The sequence below is a fragment of the Anabas testudineus genome, chromosome 12 (genome assembly GCF_900324465.2).
Source record: "Anabas testudineus chromosome 12, fAnaTes1.2, whole genome shotgun sequence".
Taxonomy (NCBI): Eukaryota; Metazoa; Chordata; class Actinopteri; order Anabantiformes; family Anabantidae; genus Anabas; species Anabas testudineus.
The window spans coordinates 541763-567441 of record NC_046621.1 but is presented as its reverse complement, the minus strand read 5'-3'; the positions used below and the strand labels follow the sequence as shown (position 1 = coordinate 567441).

General features: G+C 46.6%; 2 protein-coding genes across 3 annotated transcripts; both read right to left on the bottom strand.

The window, feature by feature from the left end:
- Positions 1–1507: 1507 nt before the first annotated feature.
- Positions 1508–17093, bottom strand: mfhas1 (malignant fibrous histiocytoma amplified sequence 1). Its single transcript, XM_026354065.1, has 2 exons — positions 13339–17093; positions 1508–1729 (listed from the first exon to the last, which is right to left on the bottom strand). Exons 1-2 carry the CDS (start codon positions 16289–16291, stop codon positions 1599–1601), a joined length of 3084 nt encoding a protein of 1027 aa, XP_026209850.1. The 5' UTR covers positions 16292–17093; the 3' UTR covers positions 1508–1598.
- A 1778-nt stretch (positions 17094–18871) lies between these two features.
- On the bottom strand, positions 18872–23342 carry ppp1r3b (protein phosphatase 1, regulatory subunit 3B). Of its 2 annotated transcripts, XM_033326272.1 has the most exons (3): positions 23065–23156; positions 22935–23034; positions 18872–21238 (listed from the first exon to the last, which is right to left on the bottom strand). In XM_033326272.1, exon 3 carries the CDS (start codon positions 21196–21198, stop codon positions 20341–20343), a length of 858 nt encoding a protein of 285 aa, XP_033182163.1. In that variant the 5' UTR covers positions 21199–21238; positions 22935–23034; positions 23065–23156; the 3' UTR covers positions 18872–20340. The 2 variants fall into 2 exon arrangements, with proteins under 2 accessions (XP_033182163.1, XP_026209485.1); XM_026353700.2 differs by lacking the exons at positions 22935–23034; positions 23065–23156 and adding an exon at positions 23226–23342.
- Positions 23343–25679: the final 2337 nt, after the last annotated feature.

Below are 25679 nucleotides of genomic sequence, written 5' to 3'. Positions count from 1 at the left end.
AATAATAATAATAGTTATGAACAGAGAGAAGCTCTTAAAAAAGAAACATACTTATGGATAAGCACCAATCTGCATTATTTTAAAAGGTGGTTCTAATGTCTTTGTACAAATGATGGAGCCAAAACGTTGGAAACACTTTTTAATGTTGATTTATGGCTGTAAACCTACACAGTTAATCAAACATGTTTCTGTATGTCTTCGTTCACTAAATGAGAAACTGATCCATTCTTCTACCTGTGTGGAAAAAGTAAGTGAACTCACTGAAAACATTCCCATATGAAGACGGTGCTAGTGGTTTTCTGCTGAATAATGACGACACGGTGCAGCTGCTACTAAAGTCAGTTCTTGGTTTATTTGTATTTGGTATTTCATGTTGTACTGTGAGCTACATAGAAAACCCTGTGTGCACGCTCCCAGTGAAACAAGCACAACATTGCACAGTAAATAAAGTCAAGCTCGAGTGTCGACATACAAAAATAAAGATATTATTTACATCCGAAAAAAAAGGTTCAGTGTTTTCGTCCAGACCACGTGAAGTGAAACCAACACCTGAAGCTTTGTTTCTTTAAAACACCCAAACGATCTTATTCATTATCTTATTGAACAAATATCAGCATCTCATTGTCTCTGCCGCTGAACCAAACTCTGTACAGAAAACAGGAGATTTAGTGTTGGACGTGAACAGACACGTTTCAGTTAGTGCAGACTTCAAGACTCTGAACAGCTCACAACACAACACGTCGGTCACAGAGGTGAAGTGTGTTTGTGAACCGTGAAACTGCAGGTTTGTGTTTATAGACAAGACAAAAATTCTTTTCATCAGATTTGTGAAGCTGCACAATCGCCTGGTTTGGTTTTATAAATCTATGAATGAACACAGGCCTCCGAGGAGGAGGAGCAGGAGGAAGAAGAAAACTGACAAACGACTGTGGAGATTAAAAGAAGTGAACCTACTGAGACATGAAACATGAAACATGCTGAATAAATAGAAAACTCGTGGAGAAAAGTAGAAAACTGAACAGAACCAGGCAACATTCAAAGAGTCACCAAAATAAAATGTGGCTCCAGACACAAATCACACTGTTCCATAAAACCCGTCCGTCTGTTATCTCTCTGTCCTGTGAGCGGTTCTGTGGACGTCCTCATGTCCTGAAGCAACATCAGCTGACGGAGTAAAGTCTGTGCTGCAGACACGGCGTGATGCTCCTGTCACATTTCTACTTCGTTCAGTGTCTGTGACGGACGCTGAAGTCTTGTACCTGCACCGGACTTTGAAACGTAGGCACAGAGAAATATTTACACGTGTGATCAGCTGCTGTCGCTCGTCCAGAGGAACCTGTGAAGCAGAGACCGGACCTCGTTGGCTCCGTGAACCCAGACGAGACGTCAGCAACGGGCCGAACGAGCTGCAACAGAAGACGACAGGAGAGGAGTGAAGAACACGAGCGGGTCAGGTTCAAATCAGCTGGGAACGTAAAGTGACGCACGTACAGGTGCGGCACTGATCCGCTCTGGGGGGCGGGGTGTAGTCACAGGTGGAGGTGGAGGCTCGGGTGATGTGATGAGACGAGCCGGGCGGGGGGGGAGGGGAGGAGGGCTCATTTGAGACAGGGGCTGACCACGGTGGGAGTCGGGGGGTAAACCAGAGCCACGTTGACCCGCTCCGAGCCGTTGTTTGGACAGATGATCTCGGTCAGACCCTCGGGCCGCGGCTGGCTCAGCAGCTCACCTGGAACAAAACACGGACAGGTATCAGAGTACTACTACACAGTGGTACTACTACACAGTGGTAATACACAGTGGTACTACCAGTAAGACTGGGAATACCTCAGAGTACTACTACACAGTGGTACTACTACACAGTGGTAATACACAGTGGTACTACCAGTAAGACTGGGAATACCTCAGAGTACTACTACACAGTGGTACTACTACACAGTGGTAATACACAGTGGTACTACACTGGGAATACCTCAGAGTACTACTACACAGTGGTACTACTACACAGTGGTAATACACAGTGGTACTACCAGTAAGACTGGGAATACCTCAGAGTACTACTACACAGTGGTACTACTACACAGTGGTAATACACAGTGGTACTACCAGTAAGACTGGGAATACCTCAGAGTACTACTACACAGTGGTACTACTACACAGTGGTACTACTACACAGTAGTACTACACAGTGGTACTATACAGTACTACACAGTACTACACAGTACTACTACACAGTGGTAATACACAGTGGTACTATACAGTACTACACAGTACTACACAGTACTACACAGTACTACTACACAGTGGTACTACACAGTGGTACCACACAGTACTACTACACAGTGGTACTACACAGTGGTACTACACAGTAGTACTACACAGTGGTACTATACAGTAGTACTAAACAGTGGTACTACTACACAGTACTACTACACAGTGGTACTATACAGTAGTACTACACAGTGGTACTACTACACAGTGGTACTATATAGTAGTACTACACAGTACTACCACACAGTACTACTGCAGTAGAACATCTCCATACTCCAGCGCAGCCCTGCTGACTGGAAGCTGCCTGCGTGTTCGTTACTCCTCCACCTGGTGGCGCTGTGCCCACACACAGACCCACAGAGAGGCTCAGGGTGAAACCAGTTCAGCCCCGAGGAGTTAGTTTGGACTGAATTAGTTTGTTGTTGTTGTGGAAACTAGTTTTTGACATTAAAACAGGACAAAGAGCTAATTAAGAGAAATAATAATTAAATTAAATTAAATTAAATTAAATTAAATTAAATTAAATTAAATTAAATTAAATTAAATTAAATTAAATTAAATCAAATCAAATCAAATTAAATTAAAATTAATAATCCCAGCCTGGAGAATCCAGAGTGCAGCCTGTGAGTCTGAACTCAGGGCACAGAGTGGGAGTGTGTCCGTTTCCTGTGTTGGTGCCAGCTATTGTTAGTGTGTGTGTCTGTGTTATGATGTGTTCATGTAAAGTGTGAGGGAGTACGTGCATCAGAGCACACACACACACACACACACACACACACACACACACACACACACACACACTTCCTGACTCTGTTTCCTTTATCACTGAATATCGAGGAAGAGGAAGAGAAAGTCTGGTCCTGGACGGTTTCCTCGTTTTCACTGCTCATCACAGTTCTCAGTGAAACGTGCAGCATCACTTACAGACACAGAGATTATCTCTGCATCAACAGGACAATCTGCATTATTGTCCTGCAGCGTCTGGATTACGCTCACGTATTAAAACCTGTTTTCAGGGCAGCTGCAGCTCAATAAGGCTCCGACCACAGTCTGATCTGGGTTTGACCTGTTTTCAGTGTCGACCTGCGACAGAAAACACGAAACAACTCAGCTTCTTCACGTCGTGTCTGGTTTGTTGTTTCCTGCCTTCGAGCAGCTCAAGGTTTGAATCCTAAAAAGTGGAATATAACCTGACACACATCGAGTCAAATCTCCAGGATTGTTCAAATCTTTCTTTGAGGCCAAATTCGTTTTTAATCCTGGATTAACAGGTGATGAGCTCAGGATGATACAGACAGATCTAATAGTGCACAGCATTATAGCTGCTGTTTAAATAAATGATTTATCAATGAATCAGTGTCTGATGTATAAACTACAAACGACCCCTTTAATACAAAAACCTTTTTACTGTGTGAAGTTTAATGTCCTGTTCTGGCTCCTGACATTTATTATATATTATATTTATATACAAATTAGAGACTTTTTAGGACTAAACTTGAATATTAATCAGCAGCATCACAGCTCTTCAGCTGTGCTGTTTGACTGTTTTAACCAGGCTACAGAAACCGGGACGTCTCCTGTCTCTTAAACAGTGTTTGGACGAACACACAGTGGAGTCATGTTTCCACACAACATGTCTTTACAGAGCCCGTCCTCCTCTATAGGCAGCACCACTTCACCGAGGGTAAAACCAACAAACAGTAAAGACGAGGACACGTGTCTCCACAGTCAAAGGAAAAGGAGTGGATGGAGGTGAAAGGGTTAACAGCTCAGACCGGGACTGGTCTCTGAAGCTCGGTGACGTCAGCTGCTTTTAGACAGACTTTTAAAAAATCAATCCAGTCTCATCATAATGGACGTGAAGCAGCAGCAGAGATTTACAGGAACCGAGTCCAGAGAACAAGTTGTCTTTGCTGCACACAGTTAAATGAAGCTCCAGCTTTTATTTTGAAAGGCAGTTGAGTTATTACTCCAGCAGCTCAAACATCCAGCTGCGTGTCCTGAATTAGGCCAAAGCCCGACTCCTCCTCCTCCTCCTCCACACCGTGACTGAGAGGAGTCACCGACAAAGACCTGACATCAGGACACAGGAATGTGCAGATCCCCCCCCCCGCCGCAGGTAGACAGATCCTTTACAGTCCAGCTCCGCTCGGCTTCTTTCCCTGTGAACTCTCGTCTCCTGAGGCCATAAAAGGAAACTTCTCTGGAAGCAGGAGACGTTTTCTCGTCTCCAGGAAACTGAAACTCAGTGACGGCGTCTCGCTGAGCGTCCATTCACAAACGGTTTCCACTTCCTCCTCACAGTCTGAACAGGAACTCGGACTTTGAGGAGTTCTGGGCTCCAGCCAACAACTGGAACTGAACCCACACTGAGATCTGTTATGATGAGCATTCATCCACCCACACCTCCACCTGGACACAGGAATATTCCTTCAATCACTAAACCAAGAACACTGATCATCACACGATCGCTGCCCTAAACATGCGAACAACTCTGTATCTAAATAAAATCTGGGTTTTATTAACGGATCTCCGGATTTCCCCATTGACCTCCATTAAAAAGGAGACTGCACAGCTTCATCTCTGCATTTTCATTCTGTGTTATTCATTTTTAATCCCTGTGTGACAGGTCGATGTAAAGAAATGATGAAACTTCATTTTAAATGTTCATCGTCGCTGTCGTTCACTTCTCCAGCTCAGGAAACATGTTTTCTACAGTTTGAAGAAACAGAAACGATGAAACTTAATAACAACAACGTTAACAGACTCACTGAGACTCGATATTAACTAGTCTCTGAAAGAACTGAGTCTCAGAGAAACAGGAAGAGAGTGAAGGACTCAAACCCAACGATGATGGAAGAGAGCCCGGAGACGAAGTGAAGCTCAGAACAGGAACAATGAGCGCTATCGGTTCTTCCTGTTCAGATATTTTACAAAGACAGAGGCAGCGTCTGTTTCAGCACAGTCACTCTGCTCCATATTGATGAGGGACGTCTTGTGGGGGGGGGCAGATCTGCTGTTAGCCGGGTCAGACCGAGGATCAGGCCCGGAACAAAAGATCATACAGCATGTGAGCCGAAATCAGTCCACCTGAGTCGACCCTGAGCTGGAAACGGGACCAGAACCCTGACAAGTCTTCTCTAGTCCACCTGAGTCGACCCTGAGCTGGAAACGGGACCAGAACCCTGACAAGTCTTCTCTAGTCCACCGACCTTTAAATACATCGCAGTGAAAATGTGAAGTGCATCATTTTTAGGTTTCCACCAGGTGTGCGACCCCGTCCGGTGTGACCTTTCAGACAGGGACAGAAACCAGAGCTCTGAGGTCCACAAATAGCCGTCAGCTCAGGTTCTGGGCTCGAGCAGAGGGAGCTGAAGAGCGGGAACACGTGGACGCGTGACGAGGTTAAGATGTGCTGAAAGACACTGAACAAGCAGCAGGAGGCGTGTTTTCTGCGTTGCTGGCAGCGAGCAGCGTGGACGGACGGGCGGAGGGCGTGAGCAGCTGCTGCAGGATTAACACGACCATGTGTTCAAACAGAGAGGATCAGCCACGTCACGGGAAAAGACCAACACTCAGTCAGCACACAGCCTGTGGTGAACGGCTGTGTGAGTTCACTTCATCAACCACAGCCACGGTCACGCATACGTGTTAATAACCCCCCGGGGTCACGACCTCTGAGGAGCATAACAAATGAATGTTTGAACAAATTATCAGTGCATGAAAGTGTCTCCTGGACGTCTTCCTGTGAGCGTCTGATGGACAGAGGCAGCTTCAGACCCTGATCCACATTCAGCCTGTGCACTTAGAATGAACATCAGCAGCAGATCCAGAGACAACGGGTTAGTGTGTGAGATCCTTCACTAGATAAACGCAGGATGCGTGAACTCGAGCATCTAACACACCCAGATATGGGGACCACATGAAATGAGACTAATCCGCTCGGATCAGCAGCTGCACTGACAGAGAGCCCGGGATCCTCAGGAATGTGTGGCCTAGTTCCACAGCAGAGGAAACCAACCAAAAATAACTCGGCAGGTCTGAGCACAGAGCCCGAGTCTGCAGAGCAGAGCAGTGGTTACGAAGCATCATCCAAACACAGAAATGCTGATTTACGTTCCCCAGACTCCGTGTTTCACTGGATTCATCTGAGTCTTGCAGCAGAATTCAGTCAGTGCTGAATATTCAACCTCTGAACACCATCTGTGTGTTTGGCACACAGCAGCAGAAAGACCTGATTTTTACTGTTTCACTGAGCCTGAAAGTAAAAACTGATGACAGCTCTACTCTGAGCGTCTGCAGGTCTGATACTACCAGTGTCAGGGATTCCTGATCCACTGGGCTACGTGTTGACACATCGTTGGCGGGCTGCGGTGAGCGGACACGCACTCAGCAGCCAATCGCCTCGTCGCGGCCTCTGCTGCCACGCTGCTATTTAGCTGTCAGGACCCGGAACTCTGAAAACCGCTCCACTTTAAATGGAAATCAGCTTTTTCACACACGACGACGTCAGAATGACAAACATCCCATTTCTAACGAGCTAACAGACACAACTCCTCACGTAGAAGTACTCAGAGCTGCGTTCTCGGCAGTAGTGAAGCTGTAAACAGGTGAAGACTTTCTCGTTGGACAAACTGCTGCTGGTTTGGTGCTGATTCACATTTAACAGCACGGTTTCCATGTGAGATTAAAACTGCACAGAGGCCTGATGTAAGAACTGTGGCAGGAGCATGTGAGCAACAGTGTGACTCCAGGTTAGAAGCATGAGACGAGGGCGGAGTCGTCACACTGGGCTTTTTGTTGCCTAATCGATTCTCATCCACAGAAAATCCCGTGTGGACGTCTTCACCGGCCTCAGTCACATGTCTGAGACAGGATTACTGCAGGGTGATGTAACAGGATTACTCAGCAACACAGTTCCCTCCTGTAAATACAGGAGGACCAAAGCGAAGCTCAGGTCTGATCCAAACATGAGAACAGACACGTTAAAATGCTTCACTGAACTTCTGCTGTGCTCCAGAGTCGACATCGTCTCCAACAGACCGACTCTGTGACCTTTTCTCCAGTGATGCTCAGATGTAAACGTCTATAAGAGAAGAGTCGTCCTTGGTGTCGAATCATTCACTCGCCATAGAGAAGGAGCAGGTTTCAGTCGTGTTAATAATTATTGAGAGGTCCAGCTGTAGCTGAGTTAGAACTTGGATCCCCGTCACTACTCTAGTCTTTGACAAAAGATCTGTTCACGGCTCAGCGGAGACCAGCTGAGGACACAGAAAGAAAATATTCTGCCACAGGAATTCAACCCTGCTCACAGAATCCTCTTTATGAGGCTGTTGATTACATGTAAAGTCATAAATCTGTCGCCGCAGCCTAATGACTAACTGCTGACTGAGACGTGCAGCAGAGAAACTGCAGCGGCACTCGAGCAAAGGTGCATTTTACTAATAATGTACTAAACCAGGTTGTATGTGAAGCCTGTGTGTGACGCTGTGTGGATTTTGGACTGAGCCGGGTCAGTTCCCAGCACTCCGAGTGTTTTTACGGGCAGACGAGGTTCTGTAATCAGGGTTTTCAAGCGGGACGACTCCTCTGGTATTTCCTTTGGCTGCAGTTAACGTCTTTCCAAACTTACAGAGCAACAGCATGTGAAGAAAAAGCTGCAAACTGCTGGAGCCAACTGTGTTTGTTTGGTACGACACGAGCAAGAAAACTACTGTCTGCTACTACTACAGTAGTACTAGAAGTACTAGAAGTACTACTAATACTACAGTACATGATAACAGGCCAGACTTGGTCCTTGTTATGTCACAGTATATGTGAAAGGTCAAAACAGTGAAGACGTTTGACTTTGGTCCAGTTTCTCATCGTCTTACATGAAGTGTGACACAGTAAAAGTGACTGAACACATGGAACTAACTAAGTCCCATTTCTCAGGAAGCAGGCTGCACCCACTGTACTGAAGAGCATCGTGTCTTCTGTAAACCTGAATCTGAAAACCTGCTGCTAATTCAACACAACTGCTAAAATCAGGAATGAATGAATCCTGAGAACAGATAAAACCATCAGGACGGTAAAATGTGTTCCCAGAAGCTTCTTGGCAGCAGTTTCACCATCAGCTTCTCAAATGATTTAGTGTTTGATTTATGTGTCTGAGCGGTTCAGGGAGGGGAGATCCGTCAGGTACAACATGTTGTAACGAACACCTGGCTGAGCTTCAACATAAACAGCTCGTCTGAGCACCTGAATGACAGGTAGGTCCACCCCCTCGGTCTGACATTACAGCGCTAGTTAAATACACTCTGCTGCTGCTTCATCTACTGAATGTGTGACTGGCTTTAATCCCGACAGATCCTCTAACTGGATTACCAGGAGCCGGCTGAGCAGCAGGGAGTCGCCCTGAGAGTGAAAGTGTTCTGAGCAACTCGAGGACGACAGCTGTGCATTTGTTCACACACAAACCAGAGCTGAACACTTCTGCTGGTTCCAGCTTCTCTCATGTGACAACTCAAAGGACGATGTTTGGGTGTCACAGAGTCCGGCTGCAGGGACCAACAGTGGAGGATCGCACATCGACACTGAGACTGCAGACGTCTGAACTATGAAATATCATATATATATAACACATATAAGTATTAAACAGAACCTATTTTAACTACTGTGTTATTATTGACAGCCCATCAAGACTTTTAGACATGAAGAGAAACCCGTTCAGGAACTTTCTAAAGTTTCTTCAAGTCCAGTGTCTGTCCACATCAGTGACTCCCACAGTCAGACTCATTAACATCTACTGAAACCAGTACTGAGGGAGACCAGTAACAAGAGACACACTGGACACTGTCTAATGATGGACACGTTTCACTGTGTGGAAAACATGAAGAGCAGCAGCAAGAAACAGATTTAAAACAGATTCAACAGGTTTCAGTGACTCAGGCTGAAAATCATCTGCTGCTGCTCGTTCCTCGCTCGCCCCTCCCACAGCAGTGTTTGTTATAAACCTGTTTTACAGGAGTGTTGATAAAGGAGCATTTAACAGCTGATTTCCATGAATTAAAACCGTCCAGACCTCGTCCCCGTCCCCGTCCTCGTCCTGCTGAAACACTGAAGAGTTTGACCCGTGAACTGAAACTAGAAACTATTTTTGCACCTGTGTCATTTTAATTCGAGCTGACTCCGGAGAAGCAGGACGGTTTAACATCTACTGCTTTGGCTGCCATAAATATCCAGAGGTCCAATAATCTACAGACAGTACAGAACAACAGATGTGCATCACAGCTGGTCATGGAGCAAACACAACAGTTCGATGATCCAAACTCTCAAACTGTTTAGTCTTCTCGTTTCTGTGAAGTCCAGCTCTGCTCCGTCACACTGCAGCCAAAAATATCCTGTCCATAAAAGGCCCGAGGAACCAGAGTGTGCTCCAACACGAACCCAGAGATCTTTTTACAAAAGGCATGTGGCTGTGCACGCTGAGAGGAGCTGAAGGTTTCTCTCCTGCATCAAACCATCTACAGGTCAGTGATGGAACAGACTCAGGTGTAAACGTGTGGCTGGTTTCTGGGTTCACTGAGTCCGACTGAGGTGTCTGAGGTGATCCATTTAAAATCATTGAGTTTATTAGGATATCTGCAGGAGGCTGGTGCAGCTCTACCTCAGCGTTACTACTACGTTAGTGCACGGCTCCAGCGGCTCAGCAAACAATGCAGCCGACACATCACTCCTAAAAAGTCAGCAGAGATTATCTGAGAGCTGCTTAAAGAAATGATCGACCCAACTTTTATTTACATCCTGCATAACCCACCTTCACAAACTTCACATAAAGGACTGAACTGTGGTTCGGCAAACGGCCTCTTCTGTCCTTAAAGCCCTGAACTACATGACCTACAGTGAGCTTCGCTTGAGTTGAGAGGAGCAGAGTGGTTTGTTTTTCACTAACTTAAGTTGCATAATCAGTGTGTTTACCCTCAAATAACCAGGTTCCATGTGGCTTTATCCACTAAGCTGATTTCTGTAAACGGGGTAATGGATTAGAGAAACCTGATTTTCCCAAGTAGATTTCTACCAGAGAACTCCGATTACAATTTATAAGTGTAGTCGTCTTTTCACAAGAGTGCATGTGCAGGTCAAAGGCTGCAGACACTCACTGCTCTGCTACATTCAGCATAGAGGAGCAGCTGGATAAAAGGATTATTACACGGGGCGATGCTGCCTCATTTTGAAGTCCAACTTTAATTCAGACGGTCGTGCCGTGGAGGGAAGCGCTGTGACGGTCTGCACGACTCACAGTGCTGCCGCTGTCTTCCTGCTTTCAGTGAGGTAGTGGAGGAACAGATCCTGCTGTCCTGCATGGAACTAGGGTTCCCCAGAAACCTGGTTACTTCTGTGCATGTAAACAGTCATTTAATGACTCACACTGTTGCTACAGTCTAAAATGTAATATAAAGACTGATTATAAAATAAAAAGTTAACAACATGCTCCAGGTTCATCTGAAGTCATTTGAATCCCACAACTGCATGTTTTTTTGTGTGTGACGGTAAAATGTCTCCTGGTGACGGTGTCAACTCACAGCCGCTTCATTTACAGGAAACATGTCAGAGCTTCCTGTAAATGTTCCTTTAATGCATCCAGCTGAATGTAGATCAAGAGCTCGAATCAGGACAGAACCATCAGTCAGAACTGTTTCTGCACGTTTCTTCTGAACTGCAGCAGGAAAATTTGGGACTTTTCATGAATGTGCTGCTTCACATCACAACACGCTGAGGAAATTCCTCCACAGCCGCCTGACAACAGAGCCGAGCCGCTCTCTTTGCTCCACTGACACTTTTCTTTCTTCAGCCCACAAAACAAACTCCCAGTCGTTTCCTGATCCGGTTGACTGAGCGAGCAGAAAGCTCACTCAGTCGGGAATGTTTCCCTCTCACTCATCAGACTCTCAGAAATGACTGCAGTTATAAAATGATTCACTGAATGTTACACAAACTATTTTATCTCATCCAGGCTCCAACACAAGCCACAAACTCTGCTGCTCGTTCCCCAGACTAAACAGTGCATTAAGTATTAACAGGACTTCCTTAGAAACACCAACAGCTACTGATTATTATTCTCCTGTTTCCTGATTTCACTTCTTTTTTATTTCTCTTATTCATCGACTGTGGAAGAAAACCTGGAATCTGTATCTCTGGTTAGTTAATCACTGGCCCGTGTCCTGGCCCACAGTCACACGACCGAGTCTGAGGCCTCGACACACCACATTAAATGCTCTGAAAACCCAGAGAACCTCATGTGGAACGATTAAAACCAGCAGAGCTTCAGACAGAAACTAATCGACAGAGAGGATGAGAGACTTTTTATACAGCAGCAGGAAGAGGAGGCAAAAATAAATCACCAGCAAAACGCAATAAACCAAAAAGTCTGCGACGACCAACTGAAACAAAGACGGAACAAACCGACACCAACCGTCTCTGAGAGAATAAACCCGATGACGTCACACTGAACCACAGCTCAGAGTACTCTGTATGAAGGATATTCGTGGATGATCCGTACATCACTTGTGAATCTGAAGTACTTTACATACTGCAGTAGTTTGTGGAAGTTTTATTATGAAATATTACATGTATTTGTCTGTTAATCTGAATCTGGAAGGTGTAGTAATCATAGTGATCAAATAAATGTGATGGAGTAAAAGTAGTATTACATTATTAGTACTGCCTATAATAGAAGTTAATGCACTTTAACCTAATTAAAGTATCTGTGTACTACTTTCAACTCTGTAGCCTGTGAGTGAAGCTAACCAGCTTCAGGCATCATGTGACTTAAAGAAGCGTCTTTCACAAACTGTTCCTTTAAGATCCATCTCCAGAAATGAACTGACCCATTATTAACGTGTCCTTTGTGCGAACAGTGAAATCTGTGCACAGCTCTCTGATCCAGCTGAGTGAATGATCCTCAATAATCCAATAAACAGCCTGATGTGAGCTCTTAGCTGCTGATGGGTCAGATTACAGATCTCACATTTTGTCTCCTCACGTCTCCACGATATGAGACGTACAGTGAAAGCAGGAGCTGCAGCTGCAGCCACAACCAGCACTGAGGATTATCACTGTCCCTGAGGGTGGTGGTGGGGGTTTACTCCAGCCCACCCGGCCCTCGTCCCCGCCTGACCTAATGTCAAACGCTGCAGCTTTTACTCAGCCTCCACCCCTCTTCCCGACAGTACAAGTCATCCTCTGCATCTTTCATGAAGCCTGGTTTTCGATCAGGGTTTAGCTGAATCTAATTAATAAGAGCTGCAGAGGTTCAAGCTAAAAGGGGGGTGGAGCTGCATGTTTCAGAGGGAAACAGGAAGGTGGGAGTAGAGGAGAGATAGAGAACTGACAAGAAGGAACCTTTTTCATAATGCATCAGTCTGAGGTTGGTCCTGGTTCCTTCATCACCTTTTTATCATCTTCAGCACTGACTAGAGCTGCAGCTGGTTTTATCCTTTAGTTCAGTGTAAGATTCTTCTTCACAGTTTTCTCAAGCTCAAGTGAAGTTTGGTTGAGTTAGTTTGCACATAAATAATGATGAAAGTGAACGTGCAGAAATTCTTTATGTGCATATAAGTAGATGTGAGCGATACAGAACTATATAAAACTAAAACTATATCAGATAAAACTGTAATCTGTGAAAATATTCAACACTGTTTTCACAGTAATGATGTAAAAGATGATATTACAGCCATATCTGTGCTCTGTAATCCCTCCTTATGAAACTGGCATCATGTCTTATGGTTCTCTTCTGTTTGTAGCTTCATGTGAGATGCTCTTAAAAAGGTAAACACATCATGACAAATTCCTGTCATGGGGAGGAATTATCACAATGTATTAAAGATGATAGGACACAGCACATCCCCATTATAAGATGTAAAATGCAAAAAGTCTCTGACTGATCAGCTACAGTAAATAAGATCTGCTTAGAATTAGTATGTGACTGATCAGTGAGCTGCATATAGACAAAGAGGCACTGACAGTTGAAAAGAACAACAGCTGTGTGTGTGTTTATCACAGAAGGAATGGAAAAGGTCGACTTACCTGGGAAGGCGTGTGGGTTGGACGACCCTCTCTTGAGGCACTTGGAGCAGAGAATATGTACAGAGTAGTGCAGGCCGGGCCACTCCTGCAGCAGCACGTTCAGCTCCTCCACCAGCGGGGTGACAGCCTGCCATGCAGTCCAGATGTTGGGCAGCGAGGCGTGACTGATGATGGACAGAGTGTCTGTCTGCAGCTTCCCTTTGGAGGGCTGGTGGCTGATCACCACGGGGACTTTACCTCGATAGGCGAAGATCTGGTGCCTGCCGTCTGACCTCTGGACCACGTGGCTGTTGATCTGCACGCTGAAGCGTGCAAACAGTCCAGGAGGAAACAGGAAGGGGAAGCTGTACTGGATGTGCAGCTGCTCCACAGAAAAGAAGTGACACTGAGGCAGAGAGCTGCCACCGGCCTCCAGCTCCGCCTGGGGCTCCTCACTGCTGACGTAGCTGGGGAACTTGTACCACACCGTCGCTCCATTCAGAGGCTTGCTGCGGGGTTTGTTGATGCAGTAGCAGATCCCCATCTTCTCCAGGAGCTCCATGATGAGGTGCAGGTCCTGCTGGGTCTGGATGAGCGGTCTGAGGAGCAGGCGGATGACATTAGAGGGCAACAGGCCGTGTTGGAGGAAGCCCTCCACATGGTGCTGCAGGTGGGTCACCCTGAGGTTCTCTCCCTTCTCATCCTCTATAACCAGACTCACCCTCCCCTTGTCTCCTCTCTCTCCCTCAGACAACAGCCTGTCCAGCAGCGTGGACTCGTCCTTCTGGAAGAAGACATTAAGAATTGCAATGAATCGCGGAAGATTGTGAAAAACATACTCCTTCAGGGTGAGGCTGTCCTCAAAGTAAAGCAGCTTCCCGCTCTCGTGCAGGTAGGATAAGGCGCTCTGCAGTCGGTCCTCGGTGAGCCCCGCCTGGAGGCCCAGACGGGCCGAGTCCCACCATGAAAGCCAAAGGCTTTTGGACTTAAAGTGCAATTCCTCCAGCATCTGCCAGGACTTTGGCAGCACGCGGTGAAGGTTGGGGAAGATGTCCCTGTGGTCTGCGACAGACATGAGCTTCTCTCTCAGTCTCTGGATGTTTCTCTGTGCTTCTGTGCAGCTGACATTCAGGACAGGAGACAGGATCTGCAGCCGGTGGTTCAGCATGTACTGCAGCTGGGCCTTCCTGCGCCTCAGGTTCCTGTCTGAGACTCCGTAGAAGAGGACATACGGGCTGGAGGTGCGGACACTGTAGCCCTGCTCCAGCGCCTGATCCACCTGCACAGCCAGGCTCCTCAGGCTCTGGATGTCCCTCTTCTCCTGCAGACTGATCTGCCTGTGAATGTCCAGACTCTTCTCCTCCACCTCCACCTCTCTACACTGATCTGCATGCGTTCCCACCAACAACACGACAGCGTGGGGTACTTTGGCACCGAGGAGGTGGAGGAAATACCCGACGTGGGCATAAAAGTTTTTGGGCGAATATGTTTTGAGATTAACAACAAGAATGTAGAGAGCACCAGGGGAGAGAAAAAAGGGTTTGATGAGGTCGTAGTTTTGCTTCCCTGACAGATCATACACTAAAAATGTGAGACAGCGATCAGCGTCTGCCACCCAGTTTGTGACTTCAATCCCTTTGCTTCCCTGGATTTCTTTAACATCCTGCTGTCTGCACACCAAGCTCTGCCTGAGCCGGGTTTTCCCGGCGCTCGTCATTCCCATCAGAACCAGCTTCAGACGTGGCTTCAAAGCAAGCTGGGAATGTGCAAGCTCCTTCTGATAGGCTGCAATGTAAGGGATCCCCTTCATACACACCTCGTACGGAGGCTGGATGAGCGGGTTATCCTTCACCTTCCAGATGTTCACTTTGGACAGTTTTCCAAAATTATCTGGAAGTATGGCTATTTGGTTACCCTGTAAAACGAGCTCCTCCAGCTTCTCCAGCTCAACAATAGAGTCAGGCAGATACGTGATGCTGTTGTTGTCCAGCCACAGGTTTGCCAGCGTCACCAGCTGACCTATTTCCTCTGGAATATGAGTCAGTTTATTCCTGCTCAGGTACAGTTCCTCTAATCCTGTGATGCTTAAAACAACCTGGGGGAAGCTCTCGAACTCATTCGAGGACAAATTGATCATTTTGAGTCTTTGTAAATTTCCAAACGCAGACGGCAGCGCTGTGAGGTTGTTCCCGTCCAGCATCAGGCTCTCCAGGTTGTGCAGGTGACAGAAGGTGTCAGGTAACGTGGACATGTGAAGGCTGCTGAGCCACAAGATTTTGATGGACTGCAGCTTCATGATGTCTGCTGGTAATACCTCAAACTTGTTCCCAGAGCAGTCGAGTTCCTCCAGCTCACCAAGGGCCAGGATCTCGGGGGGGAACTGGTTCAGCTTGTTGTGATCTGCATCCAGAGTCCGCAGCCTGGCGAGGCTGGAGAAAGATTTGGGGAGATCATGCAGGTCGTTGAAGCTGATGTCCAGTTCCTCCAGAAACTGAAGCGCTCCAATCTGAGGCGGCAGATACTGGATTTTGTTGTGACTGATGCATAGCTTCTTCAGCCCCCTCATCTGTCCCACACCCTCAGAGAGGCTCCTCAGGCAGTTGTGGCTCAGGTCGAGCTCCACCAGCTGCCCCAGCTCAAACACCACCCAAGGGACAGCGGTGAACTTGTTCCTGCGCAGGACGAGGATGCGCAGGTTGTTGAGGGTGGATCCCAGCCCTTCTGGCAGCTCCTGCAGGGAGTTGTTGCCCAGGTTGAGCGCCTCTATCTCGGCTATGTCCTCGGGCAGTATGATCTGGTTGTTTTTGGAGCAGAGGGTGAGCTGGCGCAGGTTGCTCCGCAGCTTCCTGGAGCGGAGGGCGGCATCCCTCCACAGCCTCGCCGTCTTCAGATTGTTCTCCTTGTCCTCCATGGCGCTGCAGCCGGAGCCCTCCTCCTCCTTCTCCTCCTCCTTGTTTTCATTGAGAGTTTTCATGGATCCTGAGCGGGCAGCATGGTGGACGAGCTCCTGCAGAAATCAGCGCGCTCCTCAACGACGAGCCCTCCGTCAGAGAGGGGGGGGAGGCCGGTGTCTGTCGGGAAACGATCGCGCTTTTCGACGGGAGCAGGAGGAGCGTGTGTGGCCGCGGAAGCATCCTTTTCTCCTGCGCCACTCTGCACACAATGAAACCAAAGCGCTGCGCTCACAGCTCCGGGATCAGGCCCGAACCCGAGTCCGGATCCGCGGGTGTGTCCTGCTCGGCACAGGGGTGCTCATCGCCGCCGGAGCCCGAGCTCTGGACCCCTGTCCGCGGATTTGTGTGCGGGGTTCTGGAGCCTTTGAGCCGCTGTGTGTCTTCCTGGCAGCGGACACTGAGCTCACTGCGTCAGATCGGGAACACTCCTCCTCCTCCACCTTCCTCCACCTCCACTGCGGTCAAACCAGGGACGTTTCCGGGTTAATCCCAGCGGCTGAGATTGTTTTTAGCTGATATTAAAATGAGAGGAGACATGAACACGGTGCAGCTCGAGTTAGATGATGAATCCTAATTTACAGTCACTTTATAACATGAGACCATTCAATGACTCAACATTAACCATGTGACTATTAGATTATTGCCACATAAAACGTGTAATATCATCAAACACATTAAAATTTGTGTGCATTTCCAAAAATAAAGCGGAAATAAAAGAATATTACGAATTTAACACGTTTCATCTTTTATTTTGAAAACCGGATGTTTTCCTCGTAGTGAGTCTACTTTAACAACAAAACTGTCACCATGACAACCGTGCATCAGTTTGTAGATGTTTATTATTAGTGTAAGATGCTGTTTGTAGTAACATGTGTGAAATAAATGTGAGAAATGATCCGTGTTGTATTTTATTTTGACCCTGTTTCACTGGGCTCTCTGTGTGTGTGTGTGTGTGTGTGTGTGTGTGTGTGTGTGTGTGTGTGTGTGTGTGTGTGTGTGTGTGTGTTATATACGTGTGTGTACATTTACTTACATTGAAATCAGAAAATAAAAAGCAGTAAACACACAGAAACACATGTATCTAAACCCTGACTGACAAAGTGTAGTTTCACATGGAGGATGATGAGGATGAGACAGACTCTGTCTCCATCTGATGGTCACCACGTGTAAATGAGTGTGAGGAACAGGTTTCACTCTATTGACCCTACAAACAGCTGATTGTCAGTCACAGTAAATCTACTGAGTGTTGGAGACACCACTTTAAAACCCTGGGCTTTACTTTACTCCACGTGTACCTGGAGCTTCAAACAGAATCTGATGAACTGAAGCAGCTGTCAGAACATAAAGGTTTAAAACCAGCTGCTGGTTCTGATCCACATCAAATCTCTGCTTAAGGTTTTATCTGTTTACAGGTTATATTAAAATAAGGAACCGGTACCACCTGTGGTCCGGTGCCACATCTGACACCTGACACCACACTGAGTGAATGTGCTCCACTGTCCAGTTGCGTTACATAAGTGAACCTGTTTAACAAACACAGCAGGGCTGAAGGACGCTTCAGGTCCAGGTTCACTGTGAGTCCATCAGCTTCTCGGGGTCAGGGACTGCTTGTATAAGACAGAAGAGTGTTTGGATATCAACAGGATAAACTGAGTTTACACTTCATGGAACAGAACTGATCTCCAGACGTTAGTGTCTGTTCTTATTTCAAGTTAAATATTTACTTCCTGTTTTTCAGTTTCCATTAAAGAGCTTTTTGTTTCATATTTACCACATTAATACTTTGACTGTACTGAGTTTTCACTTTTCTTTCTATACTGAACAACCTTTGTTTTAATTTTCTACCAGTCCCAGATTTATGATTCACACTCCGAGGTGGTAACTTTGGACCAGAACCAGTTGTTTCCTCTTTCGGTTTCAGGACACAGGTCGACTCAAATCTAATTCTACTCATACTGAGACATTTTTCCATTAACAGGTTGAACCTGATCAGAAACTCTTGTTATTTTCTTAATTGATTGATTTCATTTTTTCCATGTTTTTGTGCAGACTGAAGGAAAAGTGGAGCCACGTATCAGACGGTCAATCAGTTCTTGTAAGAACCAAACTGTGTTGGAAGACGACTGAGTCAGAGCATCAAAACAGCAGGTTTTACACAACAGCAGCGTCCAGCAGCAGGTTCCTGGGCGGTCAGGACTCACCCTGCTAAAGAACTACACCATGGAACACCTGGTTCTGGTGTGACCGAGGTTCTCTTTTAGATGTGATGTGTCTTTAATCTGGGCACTATGATGCACTATGGGAAGAGGCAGAGTGATCCTCTGGGAATCGCTCTGATTAAACCTTGGATTCTGGCTTCATTTGGAGGTTTGACAGACTTCTTCAGGGCTCCAGTGGCCTTTCAATTCCCCAAATGTCAACAGAAAAAACAAATCCAGAACTTCTGGTACTGACGTCTTGGTGCCAGATACCAGAGGAGTCCATGCACCAACAGGTCAGAGTTGTCTAAGCAGCATGAGGGCGACTAACACAGTCAACCGGTGGTTTTATTGGGTCTGATCCGTGTGGACAGTACGTTAATAACGAAGTGACACCAGATAAGAGGTTAAAATATATACGACTTTATTGACCAGCATTTCTTTAATTACTTGCCAACATTTACACTTCACAACAATTCATTCATACACATTAAATCGCGGCACATTTACAAAAATACATTTAAGGAACAATCAGAGAAATCAGTGCTAAATCTAATTACAAACATTAACGTCAACTAGTTTCTCTTCAGCGATTCTCTGTGCAAACAGATCCGACATGTCAGCCAGTTAAAATCCAGCTGCAACAGGTAAAAACGCACTGAAACGTCGCAGCACGCCAAGATTTCACAACATAATCCGGGCTTGAACACATTCTAGAGTGATTTACTGCTCAGACTCTCACGGTGAGAAACAGTTGTACTCTTCTAGTCGGGTCGTCTCTTTAAAAGAAATAAAATCACCATCAATTACACATTTCCTTCTCGAATGGCCCAAATGGGTTCAGATGTTGCAACAGCTTTTCTGCAAACTCTGCTGTGTAGTTTCAATGATTGAGAAAGAGAAACCAGAGATGAACTTCAGCACTATGAGTTCGACCAATCACCTCAACCCACAGCTCCCATCAAACATTAAACCACCAGCGCTGGGTGTGGGCGTCTGAGGAGCACAGCTGGATCAGAAACGTCTCAGGAAGCTGATCTGCTGGGTTTTCTACCGTTTGTCAGAAAACAACAAGTCAGCGTGAGTGTTTGGAAGTTAGGATTCTGGTTTTCAGCAGATTACCTGTTGGGGAATTCATTCCCTGCATCTCTCGTTACCTGATCTTCTGTTTTTTAGTGATATCTGATGATTGACAGTAGCTGAAAGTCTGAGACCCTCCTGAACAAACATCTGGAAAACAGTCAAAGCTAGAACCCGTGTTTTTCTTCAGGTGATTAACAACAGCAGCAAAAAAAGGCAGATGAACATGTTTTTTAGTTTCCCTCCAACATTCACTCAGACAGTAAAGTACGATCCACGTGTTCCTGGTTGTGTTTGACAGAGAAGGCGCTCCGATAAATACTGACAAAGTCTAGAAGCACGGGTTTCTCTGAACGCTAACCGGCCTACTAGAAAAGAAGTCTGGTAACAGGTGTGTTTCCTCGTTTCCCTTCAATGTGACTGTTAAAAACAAAACAAAACAAAAAAAACGAATCACAAGATCACCCAGAAGAAAAACAGCACAGTGGTGCATTGTGGGATAGCGAGGGCTGAACAGGAGCAGTGATGTTTGAGATTCACTGATGAATCAATAGTCTGCAGTGGAAGTTGAGTTTGGACCAAACAGAGCAGCCGAGGGAGACGACCCAACACTTGCATTTTAAAGGTAACCCCATGTGCCCCCCCACTAAAACACAACTTTTACGATCCAAACACGTGCGTCTGCATTAAAACTGACATAATTAGCTAAAATCTGACGAGTCTGCAGGTGCAATAACGTGAAACATTCACAGGCTTCTTCAATCTTCTCTCACCACCCTGAGAAAGACGTCTCAGTAGTACGGGCCGATGTTCTCGTATCCGGCGTAGCTCGGCCAATCAGGGAAGAGCCCGTGCGAACAGGTGGGGCTGCCGTATCGGTCAAAATGAATCATGAAGTCAAAGGAGTCTGTGCGGTGGCTGCAGGCGTCCTGACGGCTGCTCTTCATGGACGACCACACGATCCTGTAGTTGCTGCCCCGGTTGCTGTCCCAGTACTCGCAGCCACCCACCTCGTAGCACACGGCAAACTCGATGCACTCGTGAGGCTGCAGCTCCTCGGGCAGAGACACCTGGAAGGAGAAGGTGTCGCTGTACGAGCTGGGATACGTGTCCTTCATGTACTTGCAGTCTACGTCCGTGTGGCTCTTCCAGGTGTCAAAGGTCACACGCAGCTTCACAGACTTCTCGAAGGACACGTTTTTGACCTTTATGGTTCCTGCTAAGGCCTTCTCCTTCAACATGCAGTGCTCCAGGCAGACGTAGTTGCTCTCCAGGCTCTGACGGAAGTGCAGGTAGTCCGAGGAAGGCTGAGTGAAGTCCAGCACCAGTTGGTCCTTCTCAGCTGTCAGAGACAGAGTAGAGCTCAGGTTCTCCTGGATGTTTAGAGGTATTTCGATGGGATCGCTGAACTGAGAGAAGATCTTGACGTTGGTTAAAGACAGTCCTTTGTGATCAGCAAACGTCACCTGTTTTTTGGCTTTTGTGGTTTTACGGGAGGATCTGCCGTCCTGAGGCTCAGTCTGACCGACACGGTTTGACTGGTGAAACCTCAGGCAGGAGTTCAGAGTGGGTTTGCAGGTTTTTGGAGTCGCCCTGAAGACAAACTCCTCTTTGGACAGGTAGAGGGGTAGAGCCATGTCAATCGGCATGATGGGCTTGAGAAGAGACACGTACAGATGTGGGGAAACACTGGAAGAGACAGAGGACATCGCTGTTAGTGTGACAGACAGATGAGAATCAGCATCATAGTCTGATGTGTTTGCTGCCTTTGTGTCCAAAGCAGCAGTAGTAATAATTAAACTACAGGTTAAATCAAGATTCTCCCACACAGAGCATCCACTTGAATGAGTTCAAGAACAGAGAAGACAGAAACTGAATCATTCACCAGGACTGATTCCTGCAGACAAATGTTAGCTTAGCATTAGCTCCCAGCATGGCCAGACTGAATCAAGTGGAACCTCCATTTCTCCCAGTATGTTGCTCTTAATTATTCAGTAGGAAGTAGCCGGAGGTAACGAGCAGACAAGTAAACTGTCCTGGGTCCACACAGATTGGAACGACCGTGGACTTTTATTAGTGGGAACTGGATACTGGACTCAAACACGGCATTGAGACACTTGAGCCAAAAGGGGTTTCTAGCTTATGCATTATGCAACACCAGCACCCGTGCACATGTGTGTCGGTGTTTGCTCCTGAATATGACGACACCTCCCAGTCTCCTGCAGATTTCTGGTCATTTACAGTGACTAGAACAATAACAGAGAGGTCAGAGGTCTGTAAACAGCTAACAGGACTAACAGGAGCAGCTACGTGAGGTTGGATTGAACTGCAGGAAAATATTTGGTTTTACCTCAAAACTAACATTTGCATATTTAATCCGTGAAGTTTTTTACCTGTAAAACCCCACAGACTTTATTTCATGGTTAGTCATGAATGACAAGTACTTTTCTAAAGTCTGGAGTCAAATTGATCCTCCATGGAATAAAAACAGTTTGACGAGTCCTGTGTACAGTTCTACTAGAAAACACCGGCTACATCCTCACGTCACAGTCTGACAAAGGAGAGATTCACAGGACCACAATAGATTTAACTTTAACACAACATCAAGTCCAATCCACCTCAAACTGAACCACGTACAACAAGGAACCACTGCACCGAGCCCCGAGCTGCACTTTATCCAAAGTACGAGGCAAAGGCCGGTAAGACTGAGGAGGTCCAGCCTGAGGAGGTCCAGCCTGAGGAGGTCCAGCCTGAGGAGGTCCAGCCTGAGGAGGTCCAGCCTGAGGAGGACCAGACTGAGGAGGTCCAGCCTGAGGAGGACCAGACTGAGGAGGTCCAGCCTGAGGAGGACCAGACTGAGGAGGACCAGCCTGAGGAGGTCCAGCCTGAGGAGGACCGGCCTGATGAGGACCGGCCTGAGGAGGTCCAGCCTGAGGAGGACCGGCCTGAGGAGGACCAGACTGAGGAGGACCAGACTGAGGAGGTCCGGCCTGAGGAGGTCCAGCCTGAGGAGGTCCAGCCTGAGGAGGACCAGCCTGAGGAGGACCGGACTGAGGAGGACCGGCCTGAGGAGGTCCAGCCTGAGGAGGACCAGACTGAGGAGGACCAGCCTGAGGAGGACCAGACTGAGTAGGTCCAGCCTGAGGAGGACCAGACTGAGGAGGACCAGACTGAGGAGGTCCGGCTTGAGGACCCCTGCTGCACATTAAGAGAATTATAACTCTGCCCCCCCCCCATGATGAGGACGAGCAGCTGCCGGACTCTTCAGTCCTGTTTCAGCTGAATCAACTGAGGACTGAAGGCTTCATGTGATAAAACCTCTGCTCTCTTCACACTGACAAAGTTCTGCCCCCACCCCCCCACACTGAGGACGCTTCACTGCCACCTGTGTTCCGTTATTTCCCGTGTTGATAGCGGCTCTGCAGCTTCTCCTACACCTGCAGCTTCACTTGCAGCTTCTCCTACACCTACACCTGCAGCTCCACCTGCAGCTTCACTTGCAGCTTCTCCTACACCTGCAGCTTCTCCTACACCTGCAGCTCCACCTGCAGCTTCTCCTGCTGCGTCCACTCCAGCCGCCCCCGTACCACGGAGCCGTTCGTGCAGCTCGCTCTCAGGAACTCTTTCCGACCGTCCCCGGTGCCCCCCCCCCCCCCCTTCCCGCTAACCACGTTACCTGGGACAGGTGCTCACAATCATTGGACGTGACGCAGCAGTTTTTAGTAGGAGGTCATCGCGTTCCGTCGTGACGTGTCCCGAACACCTGAGCACGAGCTGCTCTCCGCTCACTGTGGGCTCGCGGCTGCGGGGTCCTCTCGTGGCTTCAAAGCCCACACCGGGTTCACGTGAACAGCGGCCCTCAGCCAATCAGAGAGCGCGCCGGCGGAATGATCGACAGCAGGCTGAGGGGGCGTGGTCAGGGCCGGTTATAGTGTTTTTATTTTAATTAAAATAAAATTTTTATCACACGTCTGATTCTGTCATTCTGCTTGTTGAGTCTAAGACTCATTCAGTTAGTTTATAACTAAGGTTCTGTCAAAGTTTCCTAATTTAAGTGTGAGATACTAAGTCAACATTTCCACCTAATTCTAATAATAATACTTTATTTATAGAACACTTTCACATACGAAACAAAAAACACAGGTAGCCCAACAACCCCACTGAGCAGCACCAGGAGACAGTGGAGAGGAAAAACTCAACCTGCAGCAGAACCGGGCTCAGGGTGGGCGGCCATCTGCCTCAACAGGTTGGGGTGAGAGGAAACAATACACAAAATCAGTCCTTTGGAAAACTGTTTCCAAATGATATATGGAGGAAAATCAATCACATTCCAGTTTTATGTGATTAAAATGATCCAAATTAAAATCCCAAAGTCTTAATTTAGTCTCTCAACATGCTGACTTTAATTCAACCACTATTGTCTTTGTATGATTCCTTTACTTTATCTCATAATTTAGAACATTATAAATATACCAGTTTGAGATTAAAATACATAATTGTGACTTATTTAGGCTAAAAGTATATGATTAAAATACATCAAGCTTAAACCCTTAGCCTAAAATGTGTGGATTTATTCACACTACAAAAACGATCTACAATCACACATATTGTGACATGAAGTGAATAATTATAGCTGCTGGAATTTGCCTGTTTGACCTCTGTGCTCTCAAATTACAAACTCATCCGCTGACACGTCTACAACAAACACAGCACTGAAAAACGGAGAGAGGCAGAGAAATGACTCAAAGAACAAATAAGGTGATGGTAAGAATGTTTTACGTTCACCTTACAGCTGGAGTGATCCAAATTATTGAATCAGATCAGAGCCATTTATCTCCAGTGTGAACAAATTATATCAGATTTCTTCATATCTGATCTGTGGCTCTGCGACCTCTGTCAGAACGGTCAGATCAAGATTCATGTGGTTTTTTTAACTCTTCTGCACTGATCGCCTGTCGTCATCATTCAGTGTCGGCTCCTCACAGCCGGTAAAAATAAACACAGAGGAGAACGACAACAGTGAGGGGTCAGTGGAGACACCAGGACACTTCGTTTCAAGTCAAAGTGGAGAGAACATAACGTAACCGTCCGTTTCTGAGGGACCTGATCTGACCATCGCACATGTTATTGTTGTTATTATGGTTCTCGTGCTGCCCACATTTCAATTTTCATTCTGTTTAGGAGCTGAATGGTGGCAGATCTATGTCACTGACGAACGTCAACACAACAAGATCAGATGAATGAAGCTTTAAGACGTGTGATGTGAACGCAGCCTTAGAGGCTCCAGTTAACCTCCAATCAGTCATTAGTACCAGGAAATAAAAACTAAACCGTACTTCTGTGTTTATAAAAATGACAGAGAATAAAAACCGGTTAGTGTTGAGAACCTGATGCCGTGTGTGCTGTCTGAGACGATATTATTGAAAAAACACCTGACAATGAACAGGAATCATAGTTTCAGAGCCACCACTGTTGTCTATATGTTGAATTTAGCCTATGGTGATGTGGAAAAAGCTGGTTGCATGCAGGATTAATCAATAACTGCAGTTGGCTTTGTTCTAATTCAGGAGCCAGGGACCCCAGGATTGATCTGAAAGTGGAGAAACGAGCAGGCTGAACCTGCTCCTCCCCCACAGAGACAGTGTGTCCACACAAAGAACTGATGAAAACAGCTGACAGCGAGTAAATACACAGGTTACTGTACAAGCTGTGACATCTCTTCAGGACCACTAGAAAACAGGAGAACAGGTCCATAGTAAATATGCAGATCCAACAGAAACACTAATTAGTCTCTGTGGTTTTTTTTGTGAGGTGGGGGAGCGTGGGAGCACACAACGTGCCACAGTGAAACTCAGCCACAGACAAACAACCAAACAGGACTTGGTCAAAATAATCGTTATTAATATGATTAATTAATCTTACCTCAGTGTCTTCACCTTGAATGAGGAAGGTACTGTAGTTGCATGCAACTCATCCAAATTCAGATTTCAACAGCATTGGCATAAAAACACATGATTATCATGACAGACATTAGTATCAGATTTCCTTTCATCTGCTCCCCTGTTTGCTCTACATGCTCGTGCTTTCTGTATCTTTGCAAACATGCAGCTGGAAAAAACTGTGACCTCAC